This window comes from Platalea leucorodia (assembly GCF_965183815.1).
Source record: "Platalea leucorodia genome assembly, chromosome: 7".
NCBI lineage: Eukaryota > Metazoa > Chordata > Aves > Pelecaniformes > Threskiornithidae > Platalea > Platalea leucorodia.
In genome coordinates, this window is record NC_138829.1 from 41,785,866 (window position 1) to 41,808,624 (window position 22,759).

At 43.1% G+C, this 22,759-nt stretch overlaps 1 protein-coding gene across 1 annotated transcript; it reads left to right on the forward strand.

Annotated features, from left to right (window-relative positions):
• Positions 1-121: 121 nt before the first annotated feature.
• LOC309593799 (acyl-coenzyme A thioesterase 5-like) lies at positions 122-22,287 on the forward strand (the record flags this gene model as incomplete). Its single annotated transcript, XM_082318877.1, has 10 exons — positions 122-683; positions 3,519-3,721; positions 4,548-5,000; positions 11,109-11,147; positions 14,027-14,136; positions 14,824-14,879; positions 17,628-17,683; positions 18,902-19,028; positions 19,429-19,575; positions 22,073-22,287. The coding sequence occupies 10 exons, from the start codon at positions 122-124 to the stop codon at positions 22,117-22,119; spliced, it is 1,800 nt and encodes a 599-aa protein (XP_082175003.1). The 3' UTR covers positions 22,120-22,287.
• Between the last annotated feature and the right edge of the window lie 472 nt (positions 22,288-22,759).

A 22,759-nucleotide genomic window follows, 5' to 3' on the forward strand; every position in this document is an offset into this window, starting at 1 on the left:
AACGCGCCGCCCGGGCCGGGGGAGCGGGGCTCTGCTATCGATTGGGGCTGCCTGGAGGGGGCGGCGGCCGCGCTACCGTTATTGCCGTTGGCGCAGCGGCTCTCGCCCATCTGCCGCCGTCATGTGGAGAGCGGTCGCCGCCGCCGCCGCCGCCTCGGCCCCGGCGCGGACCCTGTGCCGCGTCCCGCCGCCGCCCCCGCCGCCGCGGCGGCGGGCTGTAAGCGTGGCCGTGACCCCCGCCGCCGGCCTGGCGGACGAGCGGGTGGAGACGCGGGTGGCGGGGCTGGGCCCGGGGCAGCCGGTGACCCTGCGGGCGGTGGCGGCCGATGAGCGCGGCTGCCTCTTCCAGTCGTGCGCGCACTACCGGGCGGACAGCCGCGGCGAGCTGCACCTGGGCACGGACGCCTCGCACGGCGGGGACTACACCGGCGTGGAGCCCATGGGGCTCTTCTGGAGCCTCGCCCCCGCCGGCATGGAGAGGCCGTACCAGCGGCTCGTTCCCCGCAGCACCGGCACCCCGATGAAGGTGGAGATGTTGGTCCACCAGGGCCACAGCCGGTCCAGTGCCATCCCCGGGCCGGTGGTGGCCAAGGCCGAGGTGGAGAGGTGGTTCACGGCCCCGGGCGTGCGGAGGATCCGGCTGAAGGAGGGAGGCGTACGGGGCTCCCTCTTCCTGCCGCCGGGTGAGTGCCCCGGCCGGAGGCCTTCGCCCTGGGGCCGGCGGGACCCCCCGGCTTCTCTGTCCAGAGCAAGGAAAGCCTCTTTTAAAAGAAAAACGTACAGGGGATATCACCCGGGAAATCCAGATTCCGTAACAGATCCGAACGCCGCCCTGCAGAGAGGTGGCCGGTTTTTTTGCCTTGAAATCTTAGGGAGACCTTCCCAAAGGTTCGTCTGGACGCGGCCCCACAGCGCCGGCCCGGGCAGCGCGGGCAGGTGGCTCCTGTGAGACGTGGAAGCTAAAGGAGGATAGCGGTGGTAGAGTTTACTGTGTTGCCGCTCTCAGCCTCTGGTTTTTCAGTAGGTGTGGTGTTTGCTCTGGACTACCAGAATCTGTAACATTCAGAAAAGCTGATAAGCTTCATCGTGTGAGCCTGTGCTAAATCTCCCAAGGATTTTACCTTGAGTAGGATTGAATCGAGAAGGCATTTTTCTTCCCTGTGAAACACATGCCAGTAAGCAGAGCAGTGGCAGGGATTCTATAAAATACAGGTATTCCCCCTCTGCTACACCAGAGCCAAAGCGAAGTTAATAGTTGAGTTAGTTAGTTACTTCGGTTGTTCTGTGGTGTAAAGGCAAAATAGATTTCTGAGCAAGTTCTGCCTGTTCTGCTTGTGGGATGATTGTGCTTTATGAGGTGTGCTATTCTGATGGACTGCTAGTGGCATTGGAAAATGAAACCTTACACCGATGATGGTGTTTCTACACTTGAGCTGTGATTTAAACTTCTTGTACTTCCCTGAGTGTTCTGCTGCTAGAACTGCCCTCCATATTACCTCTACTTTGTAACAGCTCGGTTCAGCAAATCCTCTAAGTACCACTACAGTTATTAGGGATTTAAGTATTTTCAGTGAATGATTTCCAAACCAATAATTTTTTTATCCATTTAGATACGGATCCAAAGTCCACTGAAGAAAAAACAACAGAGATTGAACTTTGAATTTTGGATCAAATGTTTAGTCAGCATTCTGGATTTTCCATCCCTGAGACGTGGTTGTTTTGATACATCCTGCCTTAGAGGATGAGCTGGATTTCTGCTGAGCTTAGTGGGAATCCAGAGATCTGCAAGGTGGAACTACATTTTTCCCTTTAGAAAGTCTGGCATTGTAATAGTGTGGAAAAGTCTGGAATCATTGCTTAAATGATACTGGCATCCTTCTTGATGGAGGATCCAGTTACAGCATTGCTACCATACCTTTCTTTGCTCTAGGGATGGAAAAATGTTAATATTAAGATAAAAATCTTAAATGTGAACCGTTCTTAGTAAAAGTGAGATGACATGAGTGGGCTTATGCTGTAATTTTAATATGAAAGAGATTTCTCAATTCAGGCATAAGAGTTAGAGGTGTGGGGTTTTTTTGATTGTTTTTAAGCAGTAATAAAGTTATCTAGCCCATTTTATCCTGCTTTTTAGTGAGCTATGCAGAAACTGTATACCTGGGCATGTGTAGGCACCCAGGAAGGCAGTCCAGGATCCTTGCGTAAGTTCAAGGTTGTCTTCATGAGAGAGAAACACATTCATGCTTGACTGTGTTCTGATCACATGCTCTTGCTAGGAAGCTTTCCAGGTAGGGGTGAGAAATGAATGAATGCTTTTTTTTCTAGCCATCTAGACTGACTGTTGTTAACTAAAGGCTACTGTTGATCAGGGCATTATGATAAATTTATCCAGACATATTTTCTCTCAAGTAGAATACTGAACTTCTATGAAAAATTTCACAACTGAAAGAAAAAGAACCCAAAAGCATGCTTCAGTCCTTTTCTGACTTCCTAATGCTTTAACTTAGGAGGTTTCCACCATCTAGTATGTCTTGTCCGAAATTTCCTTTTCTCAAGCACCTTGAAATGCCAGAGGTCTTGTCTTTGTCGCATATAGGTAATGTCAGAGCATTAATGCACTCTTGCACAAGCAGGTACCTTTTCTGCTGAGATAGTTGTTAGTGAGCTGGATCCCAGTACATCAGTGGTGACATCTGGTGGCCAGAAACTGCCTGCCTGGGGTCTTTATAGTTTCAAGAGGCAGTATCCTTAGCCCTTTAACCCAAGATCTGCTGGCATGGCGTACAGTAATATCACAACATGACCTTGGCTGCAAAAGCATGCTCGTTTAAAATTGTGGTTCTGATTATTTCTGTAGTTTTGTGGGACTGGTTGTATACATGTACATGCATGTTTATCTATAGATCAGTCACGCACACATAACCGCGCCCATATAGCTCTCAATTTTACCCTCTGTCTCTTCACATCTGCAGCAGCAGTTCTGCTGCCAAGTGTTACAGTGCTGATGTTGAGATAGAGCTAGTAAGTCCAGCTGATTTCATCTAGCAATGGGTGTCTCTTTGCTGTGCTTTGCTCAATGCATCTTATTCCAGCGTTTGCGTAAGTTTTCGAGAATTTACTTCCAGGGCTCAGTGCTCTTGCCTTATTAGGAATGAGCTTGCACTCTGCTAATTAAGGTATGACTTCTTTGTGGGGAAAATAGCTGATTTAGAGTATGATTGTTCTGAGGGTGGGAGGTTAAGACCATTGAAAAATACATTTAAAACAGGTTTAAAAAAAAAAAAAAACACGTTTTAACTGTTTACATATTTTTACAGGACAGTAAGGACCTATTCTTAGTTTGAAATAGCTCAAGTGGGATACAGCGCTGGTTCTCTAATCTCTGCTGGGCAAATGGAAAAGTAATAAGTATTAATAGAAAATGTCATAAGCCATCTATATTCTGTTGTTCACTCTTCAGATAGTTTTTAGTGTCCTGTTTGATAACTTGTCCTCTGTACCTCTTCTTTTTGATATAGGGGATGGCCCTTTTCCAGGAGTGATTGACATGTACGGTGATGAAGGAGGTTTGATTGAATTTAGATCCAGTCTCCTAGCTACCCGTGGTTTTGCTGCGCTTTCTCTGCCATATTTTGACTTTGAAGATCTGCCTAAGGTCATGAAAGAATTCAAACTTGAGTACTTTGAGGAGGCAGCTAGGTTCCTACAGCGTCACCCGAAGGTGAGTGTAATGAGAGATCTCTCAGAACAAGGGAGGATTCGGCAGTTATGCCCAAGTGGTGGCGGTGATTTTTTTTGGAGTATCAGTTTCTGCTGGGCAGGTTTAGGCCCAATAATGGAAAAAGCACAGGTCCTGCATAGGCAGCTACGCATATGACTGTGGAGAGTGAATTTCTTCCAGCACAAGCTGTCTTTTAAATAAATTCATGCTGGAAACTAGAAGATTCCTGATCATTAGAACAGTGATGTGCTGGAATATCCTCCAAATAGGAGCAGTGGTGATAAAGATGAGTTTTTTTTAAAAATGAAAGCAGTTAATTTAAGAGAGGATGATACAAAACTGCTCAATAGTCAGCAAAGGAATGGATTAGATGGCTTGGGATGTTGCTTTCCATTTTACTTTCCAGGCTAGAAAAGGCCAAGACTAAATACTACTTATCTAATCCTTCAAATGTCATTTGTGAGGTTACTTTATTTGCCTGAGACACATACAGCAAGAGACTGTGCTTGAATTTCTTGCTACCTGTTTTAGGAAAAAGAGAAAATATTTGCATCAAAATATGCAGCAGGGACTAGGTGAGGTCCAAGTGATGGTACTTCTTTGTTATTTTGTGGGCTTTGACAGCTCTCTGAAAAATAAGACACTAAACAGAGGGAGGAGCCTGGGTCCAGGCTGTAGCTTTCCAACAGGTCACATCAATAATTAACCTAACCTTTTTTTTTTTTAATAGCACAACTCCAAAGGCATTTAATGGCTAATCCCATTATAATGCATACTTCCTTTATTCCTTTCTTCCTCTCTTCCCCACCCCCTATCTTATCTGAAGGTGAAGGGACCAGGAGTTGGAGTGATTGGGACTGGGAAAGGGGCAGAATTAGCACTCTCCATGATCACCTTCCTGCCAGAAGTAGTGGCTGCTGTCAGTATCTCCGGCTGTAGTTCAAACACAGTTGCAGACCTCCATTATGGTGAGATGACTCTGCCTGGGCTGCGTTTTGATATGAATAAGGTCAGTGTTTCTGACGCTGGTGTATTTGACACTTTTGAAGCTCTGGATGACCCAACGAATCCTGCTAATTCTCCTTCCACGATCCCCATTGAAAAAGCAGAAGGTCACTTTCTCTTAGTGGTAGGGGAAGATGATCGTATGTGGAAGAGCTCCTTATATGCTGAGCTGGCAATCGGGCGTCTACGCCAGCACGGGAGAGAAAACTTTGAACTCCTGAGTTACCCAGGAGCAGGTCACAGAATTGATCCTCCTTCTACTCCATTCTGTCAGGTAGCTATGGATCGTGTTCTGGGGGTGCCTGTTCTGGGGGGTGGAGAGAGCAAAGCACATGCCCGGGCACAGGAACACTCCTGGGGAAAGATTCAGGAGTTTCTGCGCTTGCATTTGGGATGAACACTTAAGCACCTGCAAGCTGTTGCAGAACTGCAGAGGACTGAGCTTGAGCCACCAAAATGACTGGTGAATTGGAGGGACTGACTGAGAAAAGCTTTGAAATATGAAATAACCAAATGACTACTTAGCTACAAGTATAAATCCAAAAAGAAAGGGGCTTAGTTGGACTAGCCTAAGTTATTTCAACTAGGTACACAGAGGAGAAGTGAAACAATGATAAGTAGGCTGCATTTGACAGCCTGAATTGGTCATGATATCAAGAAACAAGTATCTGAAGAGAGTAGTAGGTACTTTCTTGCTTGCAGTATTTATAACTTGGAGAATTTAACAGCTAGCCTGCACCCTCAGCAATGACAGACTGGATCGCACCTGGGGAATGATGTCAACCCATGGATGATAAACTTTGACATCAAAATGATGAATGATTCTGGCTTTGGGTCTTAAGTTACCTTAGCCCAGAACTCTCAGATTTACAGCCATATACACTTGGGAAATGTTTTCTATTTACATGAAGCTGGGGATATCTATTTGTAACGAGGCTCGTATACCTTGACCTTAGGTAGTGGTCACAGTGGTGATGCAGTCTGTTTCTTTCCAACAAAAACTACCTGTAGGGTGGGAAAATGAAGAGTATTTCTCCTGTCATCCAGGGAGAATGGCAGCACTAGCACTGTCTTGTATTAGGGATGTAGCCATATGTTCCTATAATGTCTTGGATTGGCATTTGACACTCAGGGTATTAAAATTATGTTGAATGGGTTAAAGCATGGTTAAATGCAGTTATGCTATGTGCAAGTCTTACTTCTCTCTTCATTGCTTGTTTTAAACTAATAGCACCTGCCATTAAGTTAGGGATTAATGACTTGTGGAACTCTTTTGTAATGATGTCAACAGATGCTGACAGCTGTTCTTAGGGAGGAAGTGGAGTTGAGAGACAGAAAACCTAGCCAGCAGAAGATTAAGACTGATTGTAGAAAGCTGTCACCTTATAGTGATGATTAACTTAGAATCATAATACTTAAAAAAAAAAACAAAAAAACAACACCGAAACACCTGTCACACCCCACCCCTCCCCAAAAAAATCCCACAACCAAATCTAGGATATCTTTTCCATAACTGCCTGAGATTGTTTTGTTTTGTTTTTTTCACCCTAATTAATTTTTGGCTAGTGCCTTATTTTCCCCTACCATTCAGGTAGAAAGAAACAACTTCTTCCCAAATGAGTTGATCTCTCGAGAGGGTCTTGCTGGAACGGTGCCAGTGGTGAAGGCCTGTTTAACAAGGGCCTCTATCAGTACAATTTCTCGTTCCAAGGTCATTTTGTCAGACCAGTTTGAGAGCTGCCCAGGAGGATACAAAACCTTCATTTATGGTATTCAATTGTGCTTTGCTCTCAGGGATCTCTTCTCTCCAGTTAACTGTCATTATGCTGCTGCTCAGGTCTCATTAGCCTTCTGCAGCTCTTACTACTCCTTACCATTTGATTGAAGTCATGTGTTCTCCACATGCCATCACTGCCAACTGAACAATTTATCCATCCACTCCTTACAAGAGAAGCTCCATCCTGCTCACTCCATGCCAAACGCCTTCACACCTGGTCTCTCTGAACTCCCTCACTGGCTGAAGAGGCCTTTGCAGAGTCGTATCTGGTGCTTTGAACCTCCACTAAAACCAGCAGTCCCAGAAGTCCAGGACCACAGCCTGCTGCGATGTGCATGTTGCTGTCACCCATGCTTAGTTTTTCCAAACTCACTCCAAGTTGCAACCATAGAGGAAAGGGTTGTCTGAAGGCTTCCGTTTGTTTTGTCTGCCTCATCATGTGCATCTTTAGTAGTCGGAGCTGTGTAGCTGCGGTAGAGCAGGGCCTCCCCTAACCCTGCTTGGTTACCTTCCCAGTACTGATCCCTGGGTCTCACGCTGCAGTCCTACCTCAGCATATCCATTGCCATGCCAGATGGCAAGCTGGAGGTTCAGAAGTAAATGTTAAGTTGTAAATAAAACAAAAACCAGGTAGCTTAAAAGTCCTCAGACTTCATTTCTAAAGCACAAGCCTTTAAAATAATTTAGTGTTACGTGTTGTCAGATATATGCAATTTTAAAGATAAGTAAAACACTTCCTTTATTAAAAAGCAAGCCTGTATAAGAACTTGATGTTACATTTTTGTTTCTGAATAGTTAATTTGTTTGGAAAGCTGAGTGATATTTTTAAACAAAGAAAGGAGGAAAAAAAATCAAAATAATATAATTTTACTGTGATGATCCTTTTGTGAACAGGTCAGGGTATTCCTGGACAAAATAATTCACAGAAGGGTCTGTACAAAACCCTCCAACTTTTGCAATAGTATTTTGTATATTTACAATGCTACTTGGAGACCAAGGATACGTTGCAGCACTCCACAGATAGCGTAGCCATGTCCTGAAGCACACCTTAAACCGAGTGCCCGGTCACGGCCTCCGCTCCAGCCGCGTTACTTGTATCGCTTCGCGTTCCTTACCTGGCCGAGCTCCCACAGCGTTTCACTGAGAGGAGTGCGGGGGTGGCGGGCCTGGCCTCGCCAGCTGCATCGCGGGGGCCGGAGGCACAGCGAACCCCGGGCTGCCCGAGCACCCGCGCTGGGGTCTGGCACAGCCCGGGCGGCGGGGAGGCCCCGGCGGCGGGGAGGCCCCGCGCGGGCAAGGGGGCGGCTGTGGGCAGCAGCCGGCGGGCCCCCCGTCACCTGAGGTGCCGCTCCTTTGCGCGTCCGCTGCTGGCGCTTCTGTGACTTGCAAATTGTTTTAACTTTTGTCACGGGTCGGCTTCAATAAAAGGTGTCCGGTGGCGCTCGCGGGCCCTCAGGCTGGAGTTCGTACCGTTACCGTCAGCGCCGGGCCGGGGGAGGGGGGGGAGCGCCCCGCGGGAGGACCACCGCCCCCCGCCGCCACGTCCCACAATGCGTCGCGGGCCGCCCCCTACGCGACTTCCGGGATGGGACTTTCTCCGTGGCCGCGCATCTCTATGATCGCCAGGTGCCGTTGCCTTCGTGCTCGCCCCCCCCAGCCCGACGTGCCCGTGGCGCTGCGCATGCGCGGGAGGCAGCCGTGCCATAGCAACCGGAGCGTTAACGGTAGCAACGGCAATGGTGGGTGCCTTCGGTGCCGGCGCGGGCGCGCCGCGCCTGGCGGGGAGGGCGCTGGGCCTGCAGGGGTGGCGGCCGGCCTAGCGGCTGCTGCGGAGCCCGCCGGCTTGGCGAGAGGCTGAGCCGCGGCGTCCCCGGGACCTGGCGGCGGCGGCGGCGGCTGGGCGGGACACACGATGACGGGGGCCTGCTGCGGGATGAGGGGGGCCGGTGCCGCTCTCCTGGCGCGGTGGGGCGGAAGGGGCCGGGGGGCGGCGGTGTGAGCGGCGTCCCCTCAGGGCTGCCCCCGAGCGGTCCCCCGGGGCCGGCTGTGGCAGTGCCGCCGCCCCGGTGCTGCGTGAGCGGCAGCGCGGAGCCCAGCCCTTCGCGGCCGGGGCTCCTCGGGGCTGGTCTCTGGCGCCGGGCAGCCCGGGCACGGCATAAGCTGGCCAGCAGGCAGCCCAGTGCTCGGGGCGTTGGCTAAGGCGGGGGAGTTGTGGCCTGTTACTGTGCCTTGGAAAAGGGGGATTTCAGGGATAGATCCAACTAGCGGGGAGTCTGGGGTGCCATCCTATAAAAAACGGAGTTAGTACGTGTTTTTAAGGCAGCACCCTCTGCGATTACTGCAGCGATTAGCCTGGTATCTGTTGCTGTGCAATTCTGATTTGCTCTATTTAACATATAAATGTTTACAAATGAAGGCGAAGTGTCACTGTTTTGCTTTTTCTTGGGGGTCTGAATTTTGTAAATACTCTCTGTGCAACAGCCACGTTTTGGGGGAAAAGTATTTTCTTTTGTTACAACTTTTATATGTACAGGGATGGGGTTTTTTCCCCTTAAGGTGTAATGTTTCTTGTTCCTGCCATGTTGATGATGACTCTTCAGGGTGACAATTTCAGCTATTGATCACTTGGCATTTTGAATATTTTAAGTAAGAAAGATGACTTCTCTTTAGTCTAAATACCCGCAGGAGGTTGTTCAATATGCAGGTAGAGGAACTCTGAAAATAGGCTTCTCGGAGGGAGGTTTCCCTTAAGTAACTTCCCTTGGCAGAAGATACTATGATTTGTCTACAGAAACTTCAAGGGCACTTCAAAGAACAAAATGAAATCCCCGGTACGTGTTCTCTTGATAGCCCACTATGCTGATTTTCATATTTCCACCAGATCAGATACTACAACAGGAGAAACAAGTCAGCAGAGGTCAGGGAAGAAGCTGCTCTTTGTGCTCACATGGATCACTAGCTTCAAAGTCCAATCTGGTTTTAGGTGTGAGTCTGAAACAGAAGTAGGCACTGGTCATATAAATCTGTTTCTGTCTTTAGCATGAGTGACTGAGATCACGTACCCAAATGCCGTAACGATTGGCTACCATAATTATGAAAAATGTAATGAAGTTCCTGTCCAAAAAACCTGATTAACTGGAAGCCAGCTGTTTTTGCTGGCACACTGGTAGCTGTTAATTGGGCTTCATGAGGCTGCTGGAGCAGGAGCTACGGACGTGATCTTCTGAACAGGAGGAGGTCACGCGAGTGTTTATCTGCCGCAGACACCAAGGAGATACTGCCGCGGCACAAGGCTGCCAGGTCATCTTCAATGGGACCCAGAGTAGCTGTCACACGGTATAGACAGGATTAAAATGAATGCCCGTCAGAGGGCAGAAGCACTGGAACATCTGAGGATGCTCAGTGATATATGCCTAAATGAAGGTATATATTGATAGTTGAGATGCGTGCTCAGGCTCCTTGGTATTGCTGGCTGTTCAGTGGCTGTAGCCGTTCCTTTATGTGCAGCTGCCTCAGCTGTTGGCTTTCACCGTTGGGTCCAGAGTTTCCAGCGGTCTAGAGTAAAATACCCAACACTAAAGCTCTGTGACCAAGGTGATTGCCTGTAAGGTTTTGGGTGGAAGTTAGTTTGTTGGTTTTAGCTTTAACAGTCCTTGTTTTGATACTTGATTACCTAAAGGGCTGCTTCTATCCACATAGGGTAGCGCTACACTGAAGAGCAACAGAGATGCCCAAACTAGAGTCCTCTTGTTTTTGTAGAAAGGAGGCTGTTGAACAGTTTTTGTGAAAGTCTGGTCTCTGGAACCTTTTTAATCTGAAAGATATCTTGGAATATGTTTAATGTTTAGGATATATCAGAGTTTCTCTATATACTACTGTTTTGAATATAATCATGTGGTTTTGATAAGACTCTGATGTGAGGCAGAAAAGTTGGAGTTAGTGACAACAGAAAGTTGGTCAGTGGGTCAGTCCTTAAAAAGCCTTGTACAGCAGCTCTCAGGTTTTTCCTAACTGAATAATACATGCTTTCACATCACATGATGTGACTCGACATAAAACAATTGGAGAAAAACAAATATAAACAATCCAGATTGCTCTTGATTTTTGGCAAGATGTACCTTATTTTCCTCGGTGAATCTCAAGAGGCGGTATCATTCTGGCTGCTCACAGGCTTGCTTTCAGACAGGAAGTTGCTAATGCACAATAACAGAAAGTGTGGGGTTTTAAGAGCATTAGACCACATTTTTCAGTGCAGTAACTTCTTATGTCTTTGAATTGAATTGAATTTCACCATCAAAGCTAACAAGCGGTGTCCCAAACCCGTGCTCCACGTGGGGCAGAGAGTAAGGTCAGGAAGATAACGTCCTCGCGTGAAGCCAATTGATTGCTTCTGAAAATGCTACCAAGTACCCCAGAAAATAAAATTGCAGGATGCGGAGGGGTTCCAGCTTCTTAGACTCAGCTGGAGGAAGATAGTAGAGGAAAGTGGTAGAAGGGAGTAGACAAGCAGGATGGGGAGAGAGAAGGGAGGGCAGCTAGGTTTGCAGTGAACGAGCCAACTAAAAATTTGCAATGAATATTCATTTAAATTTGTTTCATTTTTAGGCAAAAGCAACAACTATCAAAGAAGCTCTAGCCAAATGGGTAAGTACTAGAACAGCATCTAGCTGCTTTGCAGTACTCCGTGGCGTGGGTTTAGACTGTATTCAGCTAAATTTATTTTTCAAACTTATCGTAAGAAATGTGTTGGCTTGAAACATCTGCTATAAGAAGTTTCACCAAGTAAAAAATTTATTATTATTATTATTGAAGTGTAATGTGTTCTGTTGGACTTTCTGTGTGTTCTTGTTAAATTGATATGGCTGGTAAAGATGAGTCTGTTTAGCTCTCCTGCCTTGTTCTGCTGAATATGCATTGATAGAAGGCCTGAAGCTACAGAGAGATTTAAAGTTGGGGATGTCTTATGTTTTAATTATTATTGTCCCTCATATTGTGCAAAGCTTAACTCAGAATGAGTTTCTTGCTTGTTTTTCTTCTTAAAGTACTGTGTTAATACAGAGAATCATTTGGGGCGGTGACTGACCTGGTCTTGGAGCCTTCTAGAAAGCTGTTTGTTGGCAAGGATGCGGGTGTAATTTCAAATGATGATATAGGATGCTCTGGGGTCAGGTTCACAGTACAGTAAAACCAGTGAGAATCTTTCCTCAGTCTCAGTGAATTTTAGATTAGGACACAGATGTGCTGTTCAGTATACATGCACTCTCCCGCTAATTCTGGCCAGCTGCTAGAGCAAGAATTTATAACCGTTTTGGTCTCTAGAAGATCTGGATGTGAGGCAGTGTGGGCAGGTGTAGTTGAAAGCCAGAAGATCTGTACCGTCAGCTCAGGGTACTGGTCTGTAATTGAAGACTACTTCCTTTTTTGAATTTTATCATTGTTTAGTACCTTCAGTATCTCAGGGATTTTTTCAGTTATGTTGGTATATCCCACAAACTTCACTCCTGCTCCCCTAATAAAAACTAGAATGCAACAATTTGCGGACATTAGCATTACTAGAGGTGTGAACTGAGTATTAAAAAATTTTGCTTTTCCTCCCTCATTCTTTCTGCCCTCCAAAACTGCAACTCCGTGTTTCTTATTAAAGATTTATTTTCCATTTGCTCCTCTGTCACATGTCTCTCAGAGATAATAGACCCATGTCAGTGAGTTTCCATAAATGTTAGGCATGAAGTGCTGAATTTGCTTTTCTGTTCGTGTTATTGGGGGTGGGTCTAAATCTTCCCTTTACTACTCCTAAGCTGGGTCCATGTGACTTTTAAAATTGGATCTGATGTTGTGTTGCATTCCGGATGTTTTTTTTCCTCTTGACATAAAGGTTTGCCTATGCCCTATGGTCAGGGTAACATTAGTTAAATCAAAGCAACTTTAACTTAGGAAACGCATAACCTGTTCTTAAAAAAAAGCGTCTGTCCTACCTGTGGTTTCTCTGTGGCTTATTGTGATCGTTCAGCTGACCTTTCTTCCAGAAGTGCGCAACAATCAGGATTAATTTTCTTCCTGCAAGTGCTCACTGCTGGCCACAGTCTGTATTGGAAGCTCTCTTCCCTTTCATGTTTTTAAGAAAAAATGTATTTTTATTTGTTGGAATAAACGGATAGCTTATAAACTGAGTATAAATGCAAATAGATACAGTGTTGTTCTTAGAAAAGAAAATGGAAGTTTCACATTTATATAGTGACTTAGTTTGAACACATTCACCATATTCGAGCAAAACATCTGACATGCTTATTTGCTAAATCGCTAATTATGAGTAAGAATATTATCACACTGAATTCGGACAGAAACTAGAATATAAGTAAATGCACAAGGCAACATGCTAATTTTTTATTAAATTAAGTTGCCTGAAGTATTTTGGGTACATAAGAGAGAAAATAATGTTATCAAAACCTGATCTTGTGCTGCGGAATTCTTAAAGACTTCTGGGATGCAATTCATTTCATTACAAAGTAGCCATATAAACCAGGCCACACCTCGGCTATCTCACTTTTCAGTAGCTGCATAAAAATGGGGGAGAAAAGCGTCCTTGTTTTGAAAGTGCCTGAGTAGGTTTCTCCTTTGTTAATGGACCTCCAGTCCTCCCACTGAACACTGAGTGAATTGACAAAGTGCTTCCTTTGTGCTGTCAGGGAGGCAGCTGTAAAAACTGGTGGTACTACCTAAATAGATGCTGGTTCCAAGTGTCTAGTCGATAATTGCCATCACTTCAGAATTTTAAAAGTTTTAATAGACTACATTTTTTAATAAACCCAAATGCTGAAGTTATGACCATTTTTCTAAAGCTCTGAACTTTTAATCTTGAAGTATTTAATCTAGAAAATTATCAACCTAGATTGTAAATAGGAAATTTGTCTTTTGCTGTATTCTCTAAAGCGTGAAATCTTCCCCCATTCTTTTTTAATGCCTAATTAGAAAGTTTGGGTTTTTTTTTTTTTAGATTCTTAACTCTGTGAATCTGTTGAGGTTCTCCCCCAAAGCGCACTCCTCTGTGTTCAGTTTTTGTTGTGAGTTCTGAGTTTTCTGGGTGGAGTGGGGAGGAGCTTTTTCTGTTAGAGCTTTTAGGAATTGGCTTCTGCTACAGACTGGCCCTAGTTGAGGCTCCTATATGTCAGTCTCCATGGAAGTGCCTTCATTCCGAATTTTAAGCCTCCATTTATTCTCCATTTCTTTATGGCAGAGGACCCCTTAATTAAATTGATCAAGTGTAACACAACTTTTAAAAAAGCATATGTAATATATGTAATACATGAATTCTTTTAATATCGAAATAAGCTAGCCTTCCCCTCTTTATGCTACGCCAGCAGGAATCTTGATAAACAGTATTCAAAATGCTTTCTCTTTTCAGTAATATCCTTTTATATTGGAATTACTTCTATAGTAATTACTTTTATAGTAATTTTTAGTATAGTAATTTTTAGTAATTGCATGTAGCAGTGAGCATCTTCTTCACCTTCTCTTTTCTATAGGAAGAAAAAAATGGCCAGAAGGCTTCAGAGGCAAAGGAGGTGAAACTGTACGGTCAGATTCCTCCTGTAGAGAGGATGGATGAATCTCTCTCCACGCTTGTTAACTGCGAGTAAGTTCAGTTAAAAACAGATTGGAAACCAAACGTTCTCTTCACTTTTTATTAATTTTCATTTTTTCTGCTGTCCACTGTGCAAATATGTATTTACTATGTTTAAGTGTGCCCTTCAAAGCAGCAGCTTTCTCTTTTTCTCAGCTAAGCTTCTCTTTCCGCACACAGTTCCACTTTTTAATTCTAACATCCCTGTCACTTAACTGAGAAGATGTTAGCGTAGATTCTGTATTGATATTTGTCCCCAGAAAACTGGTATCTTGTTTATTGGTATGTAATTACAGGTCCATGTTTGGAGTCTATCAGCTAACTGGCACATTTATGATCCATTCCAAAATTTATGCAAAAAAAAAAAAAAAAAAAAAAAAAGGAGACCTAACCAGGACTTTCAGAAAATAATTAGAGCCATTTCAGAAATAAATGTCCATTAATTTGTTAAGGCTAGGCATGAAAAAGATAATCCAGTATGCCATGTAAGTAACTCGTGGTACTTTCCCAGAAGCTAAATAAAGTTGCAGAAGTCTTGATGGTTTGAGGATATTTTGAGTCTGTTTACACATCCAGTTAGTTTACCATCTAATGAGAGAAGAAAGACAATTATTTCTAATGCAATGGTGTTTGGATGTTGAACTCTTCTGATATAGTGATCCCTTGTATACTGTGAATTGATTATTCTTGCTTTTAAAGGAAACTATCGCTGTCTACAAACTGCATTGAAAGAATCGCCAACTTGAACAGCCTAAGTAAGTGACAAGCCAGTGATCGATTATGTTTTTTTTTCAACTTGCTTGGATAGGACATACACCATAATGTTATATGTGTCCAGCTTTATACCTCTTCTTATCCTTTTTAATTCCTTCCTCTTAGAAAATTACAAGTGACCTTTAAAATTATCAGTCTTGCTGGAGAATGCATGTTTAGCAATAATGGTGTATTAAAGCATGTATTGCTGTGCACTGGCCTTTGCAGTTTTCTCACTGTGCAAGTTTAAAAAAAAAAAAATCCATTCCGAAAGCACCTTTGTAACTTCCAGTGGGCCTGAGTTGCGATATTCAAAACCTGATCAGTTCTAGAGTGATTTAATGACCAATTTCCATGCTCGTGATGGAGACAGTCTGCAGTTCAACAACTCTCTAATTGTGGTATTGGTTGGAGTGAGGTTGGAGTGTTGTAGATCTGGGTGGAAAAACGGCATTCCACTTTGCAGAGGATTTGGATGTACTTGGTTTGATTTTGTTCTTACTTGAAAAGGGCGTGCCATCTGTCTAGAAGTGGAACTGAACTTTTATTTCGTGGGCAGCTGCCTGACACCTTGAAGCTCATTGGCTTACTGACTTTAGGACAGACGTCTTAATGGTCTGTCCTCAAGACTTTGACTCTGTGGGATGGGGCTGGCAAAGAGCTGCAGGTTTTGGGCTGGAGCTTCCAGGCTTTTCTGTCCCCGTCAAATTGCCAGGTGGACAAACAAGGAACCTTGACTTCCATCCTCTCCAACTACACACCAGTGGGGCTGTCAAGGAGCTTGATGAACTTATTTGTTTTCATAATATGTGCAGTCTTCAAAAAATTTGAAAATACTAATCAGGGAAAAAATATTCCAGTAGTCTTTCCAAATAACTGTACTGTAGTATTTCAATTTGAGTAACTCTTATCATGAGCAAAAAATAATTAGGCAGTTTATACATAAAAGTGAAACCAATGAAATTTTTTAGTGGGATAAAACATTAAAAGCCTTTAAAGCATTTAAAATATTTATATTAATAAAATGTGGAATCAAAACATCCAGTCTGTACCAAATATTTGATCCTAAAGCCAGACAAACTAGAACTACATGATCTGTCTCTTAAAGGTACAGAATATGAGGAACTCACCATCTCTATTGACTTCTGTGAAAGAGAGAGAAACCAGTGCTTATAGCTATGAAAAACAGGCCAGTAATTATTACATATTTGCTTTTGCTTATTGCAGAGAGGAAGCTGAAAAATCTTTTTAAGCATGTACACTCTTTTCAGACAGAAAAGATTAGTATTAATGTATATACTTGGTATTGTAGTTATGTCGAGTAGGTAATTCTGTGTAAAGGATCACACCCCTGTATCCGTACCTGTGAGGAAGATGTTTTAGATGACAGCAACAAGTGTTAGTTTTGTGTTTTAGAGAGTGTAAATGTTCCACGAGGGAGATCTTTCTTCCTTTAAAATATAGAATATCTCAGAACAAGAGTAATAAAAGACAGTAACAGCAGTTAGAAACAATGTTAAGGCATGGCTTTTTAAGCAATCTGTCATTTTTGTATTTGTAAGTATCCTTTCATTTCTTACAAATTTCAAAAGTTAGTGCAAACTTATGATTTATAAATGTGAGTTACAGAGAGAATAGCTGGCTAGACCAAAAGGCCATCTCCCAGCGCTCTCCCCTGTGGATGGGGATCCTTAGGGATATTCTGGAGAACATTAGCTGTAGTAGGCTTTAGACTTACTGATTATGATTCTTCATTTTTTGAGCATGGTCATGTATTAAGCTGTTGTGTTTAAAAAGAAAAAGAATTCTCATTGTACCTCAACTTTCTAATGAAGGCTAATCTTCCTGTTTTAGAATATTTGCCAGGTATGGTTTTATCAGGTGTGGTTTCATCCCTGCATTTCTTGAGACAGAACATACAGCTGTCTATTCTAGATCAGCCTTGAATCTTCATCCGTAGCAACCTCTAGCCACTACACGTGCTGTCTGTGGAGTAGCTGTTGCCACTTGGCTGGAACTTTCATTGGTCTTGCCGTTAATTATTGTACCGTGTATTTTCAATCATTATGCATACAAGAGCAAAACAAGATCATTAAGTATTTCATCCTTAAACATGTGTTAAAACATTCATGAAGGGTATAGATCCAAAGTTAACCCAGCTACATGCTGCCACTCAGTTTGCTTATTGACACCTGCAAGAAAGCTTGCGTGAAAAATGAAAATGAGTTAGACAAAAAGACTGCTATTTTGTTATAGCTTTGAGTTACGCTAGTATTACACTAAACCCCAGCAAGAACAGCTCACTTGGAAAGGAGTTTCGTCTGGGTGCTAGACTAAGTTGAAATGTCTCTCATTAAACTTCTGTAAGGCAGCTTTATATGCTGCCTCTGTTATAGAAATCAAATCTGCTGCCTTAAAATAAGATTGGAAGCAAGTTAGCAGTTAGAGTTCAGGTGCAAGGTGAAATAATAATTTTTATTCAGTATTTATCTGGACTGAATTTCAACTAGGTAACCTACACTTGAGCAGCTTTGTATTCATGAGTGTGTTTCTGCGCTGTCCACTGCATCCATTCCTGATGATCTGTGTAAGTCAGGAGGTTTGGTTTCTGTTACGTCATTCTTTAAGACAGCCTGTGCAGAGTGCAGTTTGTTTGTAAGTAGAATATGGCGTTTTACCTGACTTACAGCATCTTCTTATATTTAAAAACAAACATTTATAAACAAGAAACTTTCTTTTATCTGTTACAGAAAATTTGAGGATTCTGTCTTTGGGAAGAAATAACATAAAGAACTTGAACGGATTGGTATGCGCTTCTTAGTATCAGTTCTTTGCTAACAGAATGGAGTACTGTCTGGAATGTGGGATAATTCCCCTATGTTCATAAAAGTCTTTGCTGAATTTATGTTATTGCCTAACTGTTTATTTTCTCCTTTCACTACGATCTGTTCTCATTGCTTCTGAATTTTCAGATAGTCTTTCTCTTTCTTTAACACTCTTCATATTTGGAGATTCTTCAGGGCTAATTTACTACGTAAAAAGATTTTGGACAGAGGGATTTCATTGTCTTCGACAAAGATGAGCAGAACTTCTATTTGAAAACTGCTGTCTTTCTGTAAAGCCCTTTAAATTCCACTGGCTTTACATGAAAATAATTCCTACAGACTTCTTGCATGAGGAATTTTCTACCTGAAGATACTTAAGCTATGCTGCTTTACTACAAATATTGGCAGTCCTGTGAACACACACTTCATGAGAGTCTGTCCTTTTTATGTTAACTGGCACCCGCAGCAATATGGCTTTAGGGAGGAAGATGGTGGCAGGACTAAGTCTACCAGGTAGGGGAAAATTTGTTGAGGAAAAAATGGGATCATTTTTTTTACATTTGAATTAAGGGCAGAAGAACTTTTTTTTTTTCTATCAGCTTTTTAAAATTAATATAGAAATTCTTTTCTTCCTCAAGAGATACTGTACATTTCTCCTGCAGAATATTTCTCTTCAAAGTTATTCCCACCTTCAGAGATGCCTTATCTCTTAAGTATGAAACACAGAGTCAATGTGTAATGGCTGGTTTAAAAAATCCTCTCTTTTGAGAGAATTATGAAAGCAACTTTGGCTGACAGATACAAACATACATGCACCTGAAATGAATCATTCCCTCATATTGTATAAACCCTCCTCTAAAGTAGTTGTTGAATTGCATTCACTTCATATATACTTGCAGTGCAGAAGCAGCCAAATTTGTCTCCTCTGCCCCTGTGCCTTAAGAACAACTACTCCAGCCAGCTATTCCTTGTCTTATTCTAATATTGCGATTCCTGTCCTCCTAAATACATTTCAGATCCTTTGCTCTTAATTCCCATGAGTATTTGTCATGCATAATTAGGGACCTGCTTAAAAGGAAACGAGGACCGATATACCTTAGTATTTTCTCACATGAGGTGACCTGTAGGGGGTGAAGAGAGAATCTGAAGAATAAGGAAGATATACTTCCGCTTACCTGAGTACTCCTGTCATTTTCCAGGAGGCAGTTGCAGATACTTTAGAGGAGCTGTGGATCTCATACAACTTCATTGAGAAACTGAGGGGTATCCGTGTAATGAAGAAGCTGAAGGTTCTTTATATGTCAAATAATTTGGTGAAGGACTGGGGTAAGCCACGCCTCTCTGTTGTGTAACTTCTCCTGTGGTATGGTGAATGCATGAGTTAAGTCACCACGTCAAAAATAGTTCTGTGTGTGACAGGGGTTTAAGTCTCACTGATAAGCCTGCAGACATGCGCTGCATCCCTAAATATCCGCTCACGCAAGAGGGTAAAAATAGTTAGAATATTGAATTTAACTTCTAAGCCCAATGGAGTTTTTGTTCTTCGAATCACCATTCTCGGACTTCTTTTAAAATGCATACCTGATACCAGTTCAAGCCCAAGCAATCCCTGTCCTGTTGTATCCCATGCTATTTATGTTTGCACTGAGTTTGAAAGGAAGGGTTGGTGCAGATGTACTTTCCGTGTTCCACAATCTGGTTGGTGTTTTCACCTTTGTGGTTGCAGCAGAGTTTGTGAGACTGGCAGAGCTGCCATTACTAGAGGATCTGGTGTTTGTAGGCAATCCACTACAAGAGAAATACGCTTCTGATCAGAAGAACAATTGGATTGAAGAAGCAACCAAACGGGTACCCAAGCTGAAAAAGCTGGATGGTGAGTTTGCGGCATGAGGCAATTGGTGTGAGTTAACAGCTTAATATAAAGACAGCCACTGGGAAGTGAATCATAACCTCAGAAATTCATCTGTGTGCCCATGTAATATTCCTCCCTCCTCTCTTTGCAGTTATTCAGAAGTAGGCTGACTTCTAGCAGCTGAATTTTGCAGCCCTGGCTGCAGGATCTTCTGAAAGTGATGGGGTTTGGAGTGTTAAGTGGTCTTGCAGCCCACAGTTGGGCTTTACTCTTGAAGTTATCCAGTCAAATAGTTTTAGCACATAACTAATGGGGAACTGAAGCATTCTGGTTTGAAGTCTCTTGTAGAGTTCACATGTTGACTTGTGTAACTATATAGTTAAGCGTTTAGCGTTAAGTTAACAAGGCTTTCATCTGCCACGTTGAATTACAGTTTTCCCAGCAGATTTGATTTACAGTTTTCCCAAAAAAAGAGGGTGACATGGGGGAATGGGGTTAGACAGGGATATGTTCTGTTTTGCTTCTGGTGCAGGGGCAAGTTTTCAAAACTTCATACAAGTTTCCTAAATGCCTGAATATCCCCCTCTTGTCACCGCACTAAGCCCCAGTTTATAAGCTCTCCTCTCTTTTTTTGTCATTGATATGAAGATATATTAAAGCATGTCCTGATTAGTGACTAAAAGTGAGATAATTTTTAAATCTATTTTTAAAGGTGTTAATTTCTGTTAACGGAGGTGTTAGCTGTTCACTGTTATCGGCTGTTTACTAAAGCAATGAAGAGGAGAGCAGGACTGGTAACACTAACAAAGAGAGTAGCAGCAGGGAAGGTACGAGTGTAGGGATGGCGACAAGAGGCCAGCATCAGTACAGGGAGCAATGGATGGGAAATCAAAGCCAGATCAACTGAAGTAGTAAGAATTCTTGGGAAGGGGACGCCTGGCGAGAGAAGTGTACTGCTGTGAAGGATGGCCTGCAGTAGTCCATTTGCTGTTGTAGTAGAAAACATTTTGAGAGTGAAACAAAAAATGGAATAGGGCAAGTGTCTACAGGCAAAGGGTAACCAACCTTGTTAGTATAAGGTTAGACCCTTAGTTTCTTAAGCATTCCTGCAGCTGGGAGCAATGGACAGCTCTGCATTAGGCAGGTGCGTTTCCTATGCAATGTAGAAAGAGAGGATGATATTTAGGAATGGAAACCACAAAAACTAGAATGTTGAGCAAGAGAGAAGTCAGAAATGCTGTAACTGGCCGTAAGGTTCTTGCTGTTACTGTCCCAGGGTCCTGTTATGCTTATGTAGTATATGTGAGATGACTAATATAGGGACCTCCAAAATTATTGAAATGCTTGAAGATCTTCTGGACAAAAATAAGCACTGAAGGTCTCTTTCAGCAGGTAGGTGTCTTCTTTCTGTTAGTTCCTGTGCCAAGAACCCTGCTCAGCAGTTAGGTGCCTAAAGCACAACAGAAACCAGGCTCTGGTGGTTTTATTTTTTCTTTCCTACCTGTGAAAAAAGAAACACAGCACCCCAATCTTACAATAAGCAAAGGGCTCTCACCAAAAAGCCTCCCAATAGTTGTCTCTGCCTCAAGCTGAGCAAAGCATCAGTATGACACAGTTCCCATTACCCAGTGACAGCGCAGGTGAATGAACTTAGATCTTCACACCCTTGCTGTTCCTGTGCTAGTTATTGAGGCATGGATTTGACTGTGCTATTGCAGCATGCTGTGAGCTTACCTGTACTATTGGGTTTTGCTGCTGTGGGGCAAATGTGTAACTTGATAAATCTTTTGGGGGGCTATTAGCATTTCTGCTTATTTTAAATTCATGAACACGTCACTGTGAGGTGGTGCGAACCTCGCAGACTGCCACAGTCTGAGGTGCCATTGCTCAACATGGCAGTTAAAAAGTGGTTGGTTTGTTTGTTCGTGTCTTTGGGTTTTTTTTAAGTACCCAAGGAATGGGTATAGACTATGACTCTACTGTGCAATGCAGCTTTATTCCATGACATCCAAGTTATCCCTAAGAGATGTGACCATTAGTATACTTGTATTTTGTAGCCTGGACATCCAAGTTGGGTATCATTGAGGAGGTATCCTATAGTAACTTGGTCATGTATGTCGTGGAAACAGCAGCACAAAGTAGGGGCCCAAGAGAAGGGTGATATGCGAGTTGGTTGTTAGTTGAACTGACATGGTGCATCTCCCGGTGACCAAGTAGGATGATCTTTGCAGGTCCTGCTTTAGTACCTTTTTTATTCCCTGTTACCTAAGAAGTTGGAAAAACATCCAACAGAAGATCTCATCAGTTGGAGGCTTTTCTAGTTAGGAGCAGTCCAGGTATGTTCCTGTCAGTTAGAAGCAGTGGCAGGAAATACAACTCCTTCCTCTTTCTGCTAGTCCGACTCTTTCCCACAGTCCAGATTAGCTTTCAGGTGTATCAGCATTAACTGTGTTTTTCTCTGCGTAATCTTATTTGTAAATCTTTGCAGATTTTTTTTCTCTCTCTTTTTTTCTCTTAGGTATCCTAGTTATTAAAGAAGAAGAAGATGAAGAAGGAGCAAACTGATACACTTTCTTGTTGGGTATTTAATTATTTAAGTAACTCCAGATAGCTCGGCACATAGAACTTTTATATAAATGTTTGTTTTGAAGAAAATCTTTGGGCAATTTTTAAAAGAACAGCTTATTTCCACAGTCTGTCACCCAAAGAGTTAGTTACCAAAATTCGGGCACACCAATTTTGTGAAGCTTACGACACCTTCTCTACAGTGGAGCTGAGTTTATCTGCTGTTTGGCTAGCAAGAGATCTTTACCTAAACTAATGCATAGCTATTTTTAATCCCTGATTAGTGGTGCTTGTTATTCACTCTTGAGTTACAATAGAACCATTTGAGCTTGTTAGGTGCAGCTGGCCAACATTATCATTGGAAACACTGAGGCCAAAAGAACAGTGTTGTCGTTTAGAGCCACGTTACAGGCTCTGTTGGGTTTAATTTTGTCATGGGAATCCCTCGATATTTTAAATATGTGAGTTTGCCTTTTCATCCCCTTAACTGTTATGCCAAACAGGCCCAGTAGTTGTGGACCTATGCAGAAAAAAGGTATTGGTCTGATGATTGCTTGTTACTGGCCTTAAGTTTTGAATTGGGCTTCTCGCGTTGGAACTCAACTGCATTGCTTAGAAGGCCATGTATAACTTATATATT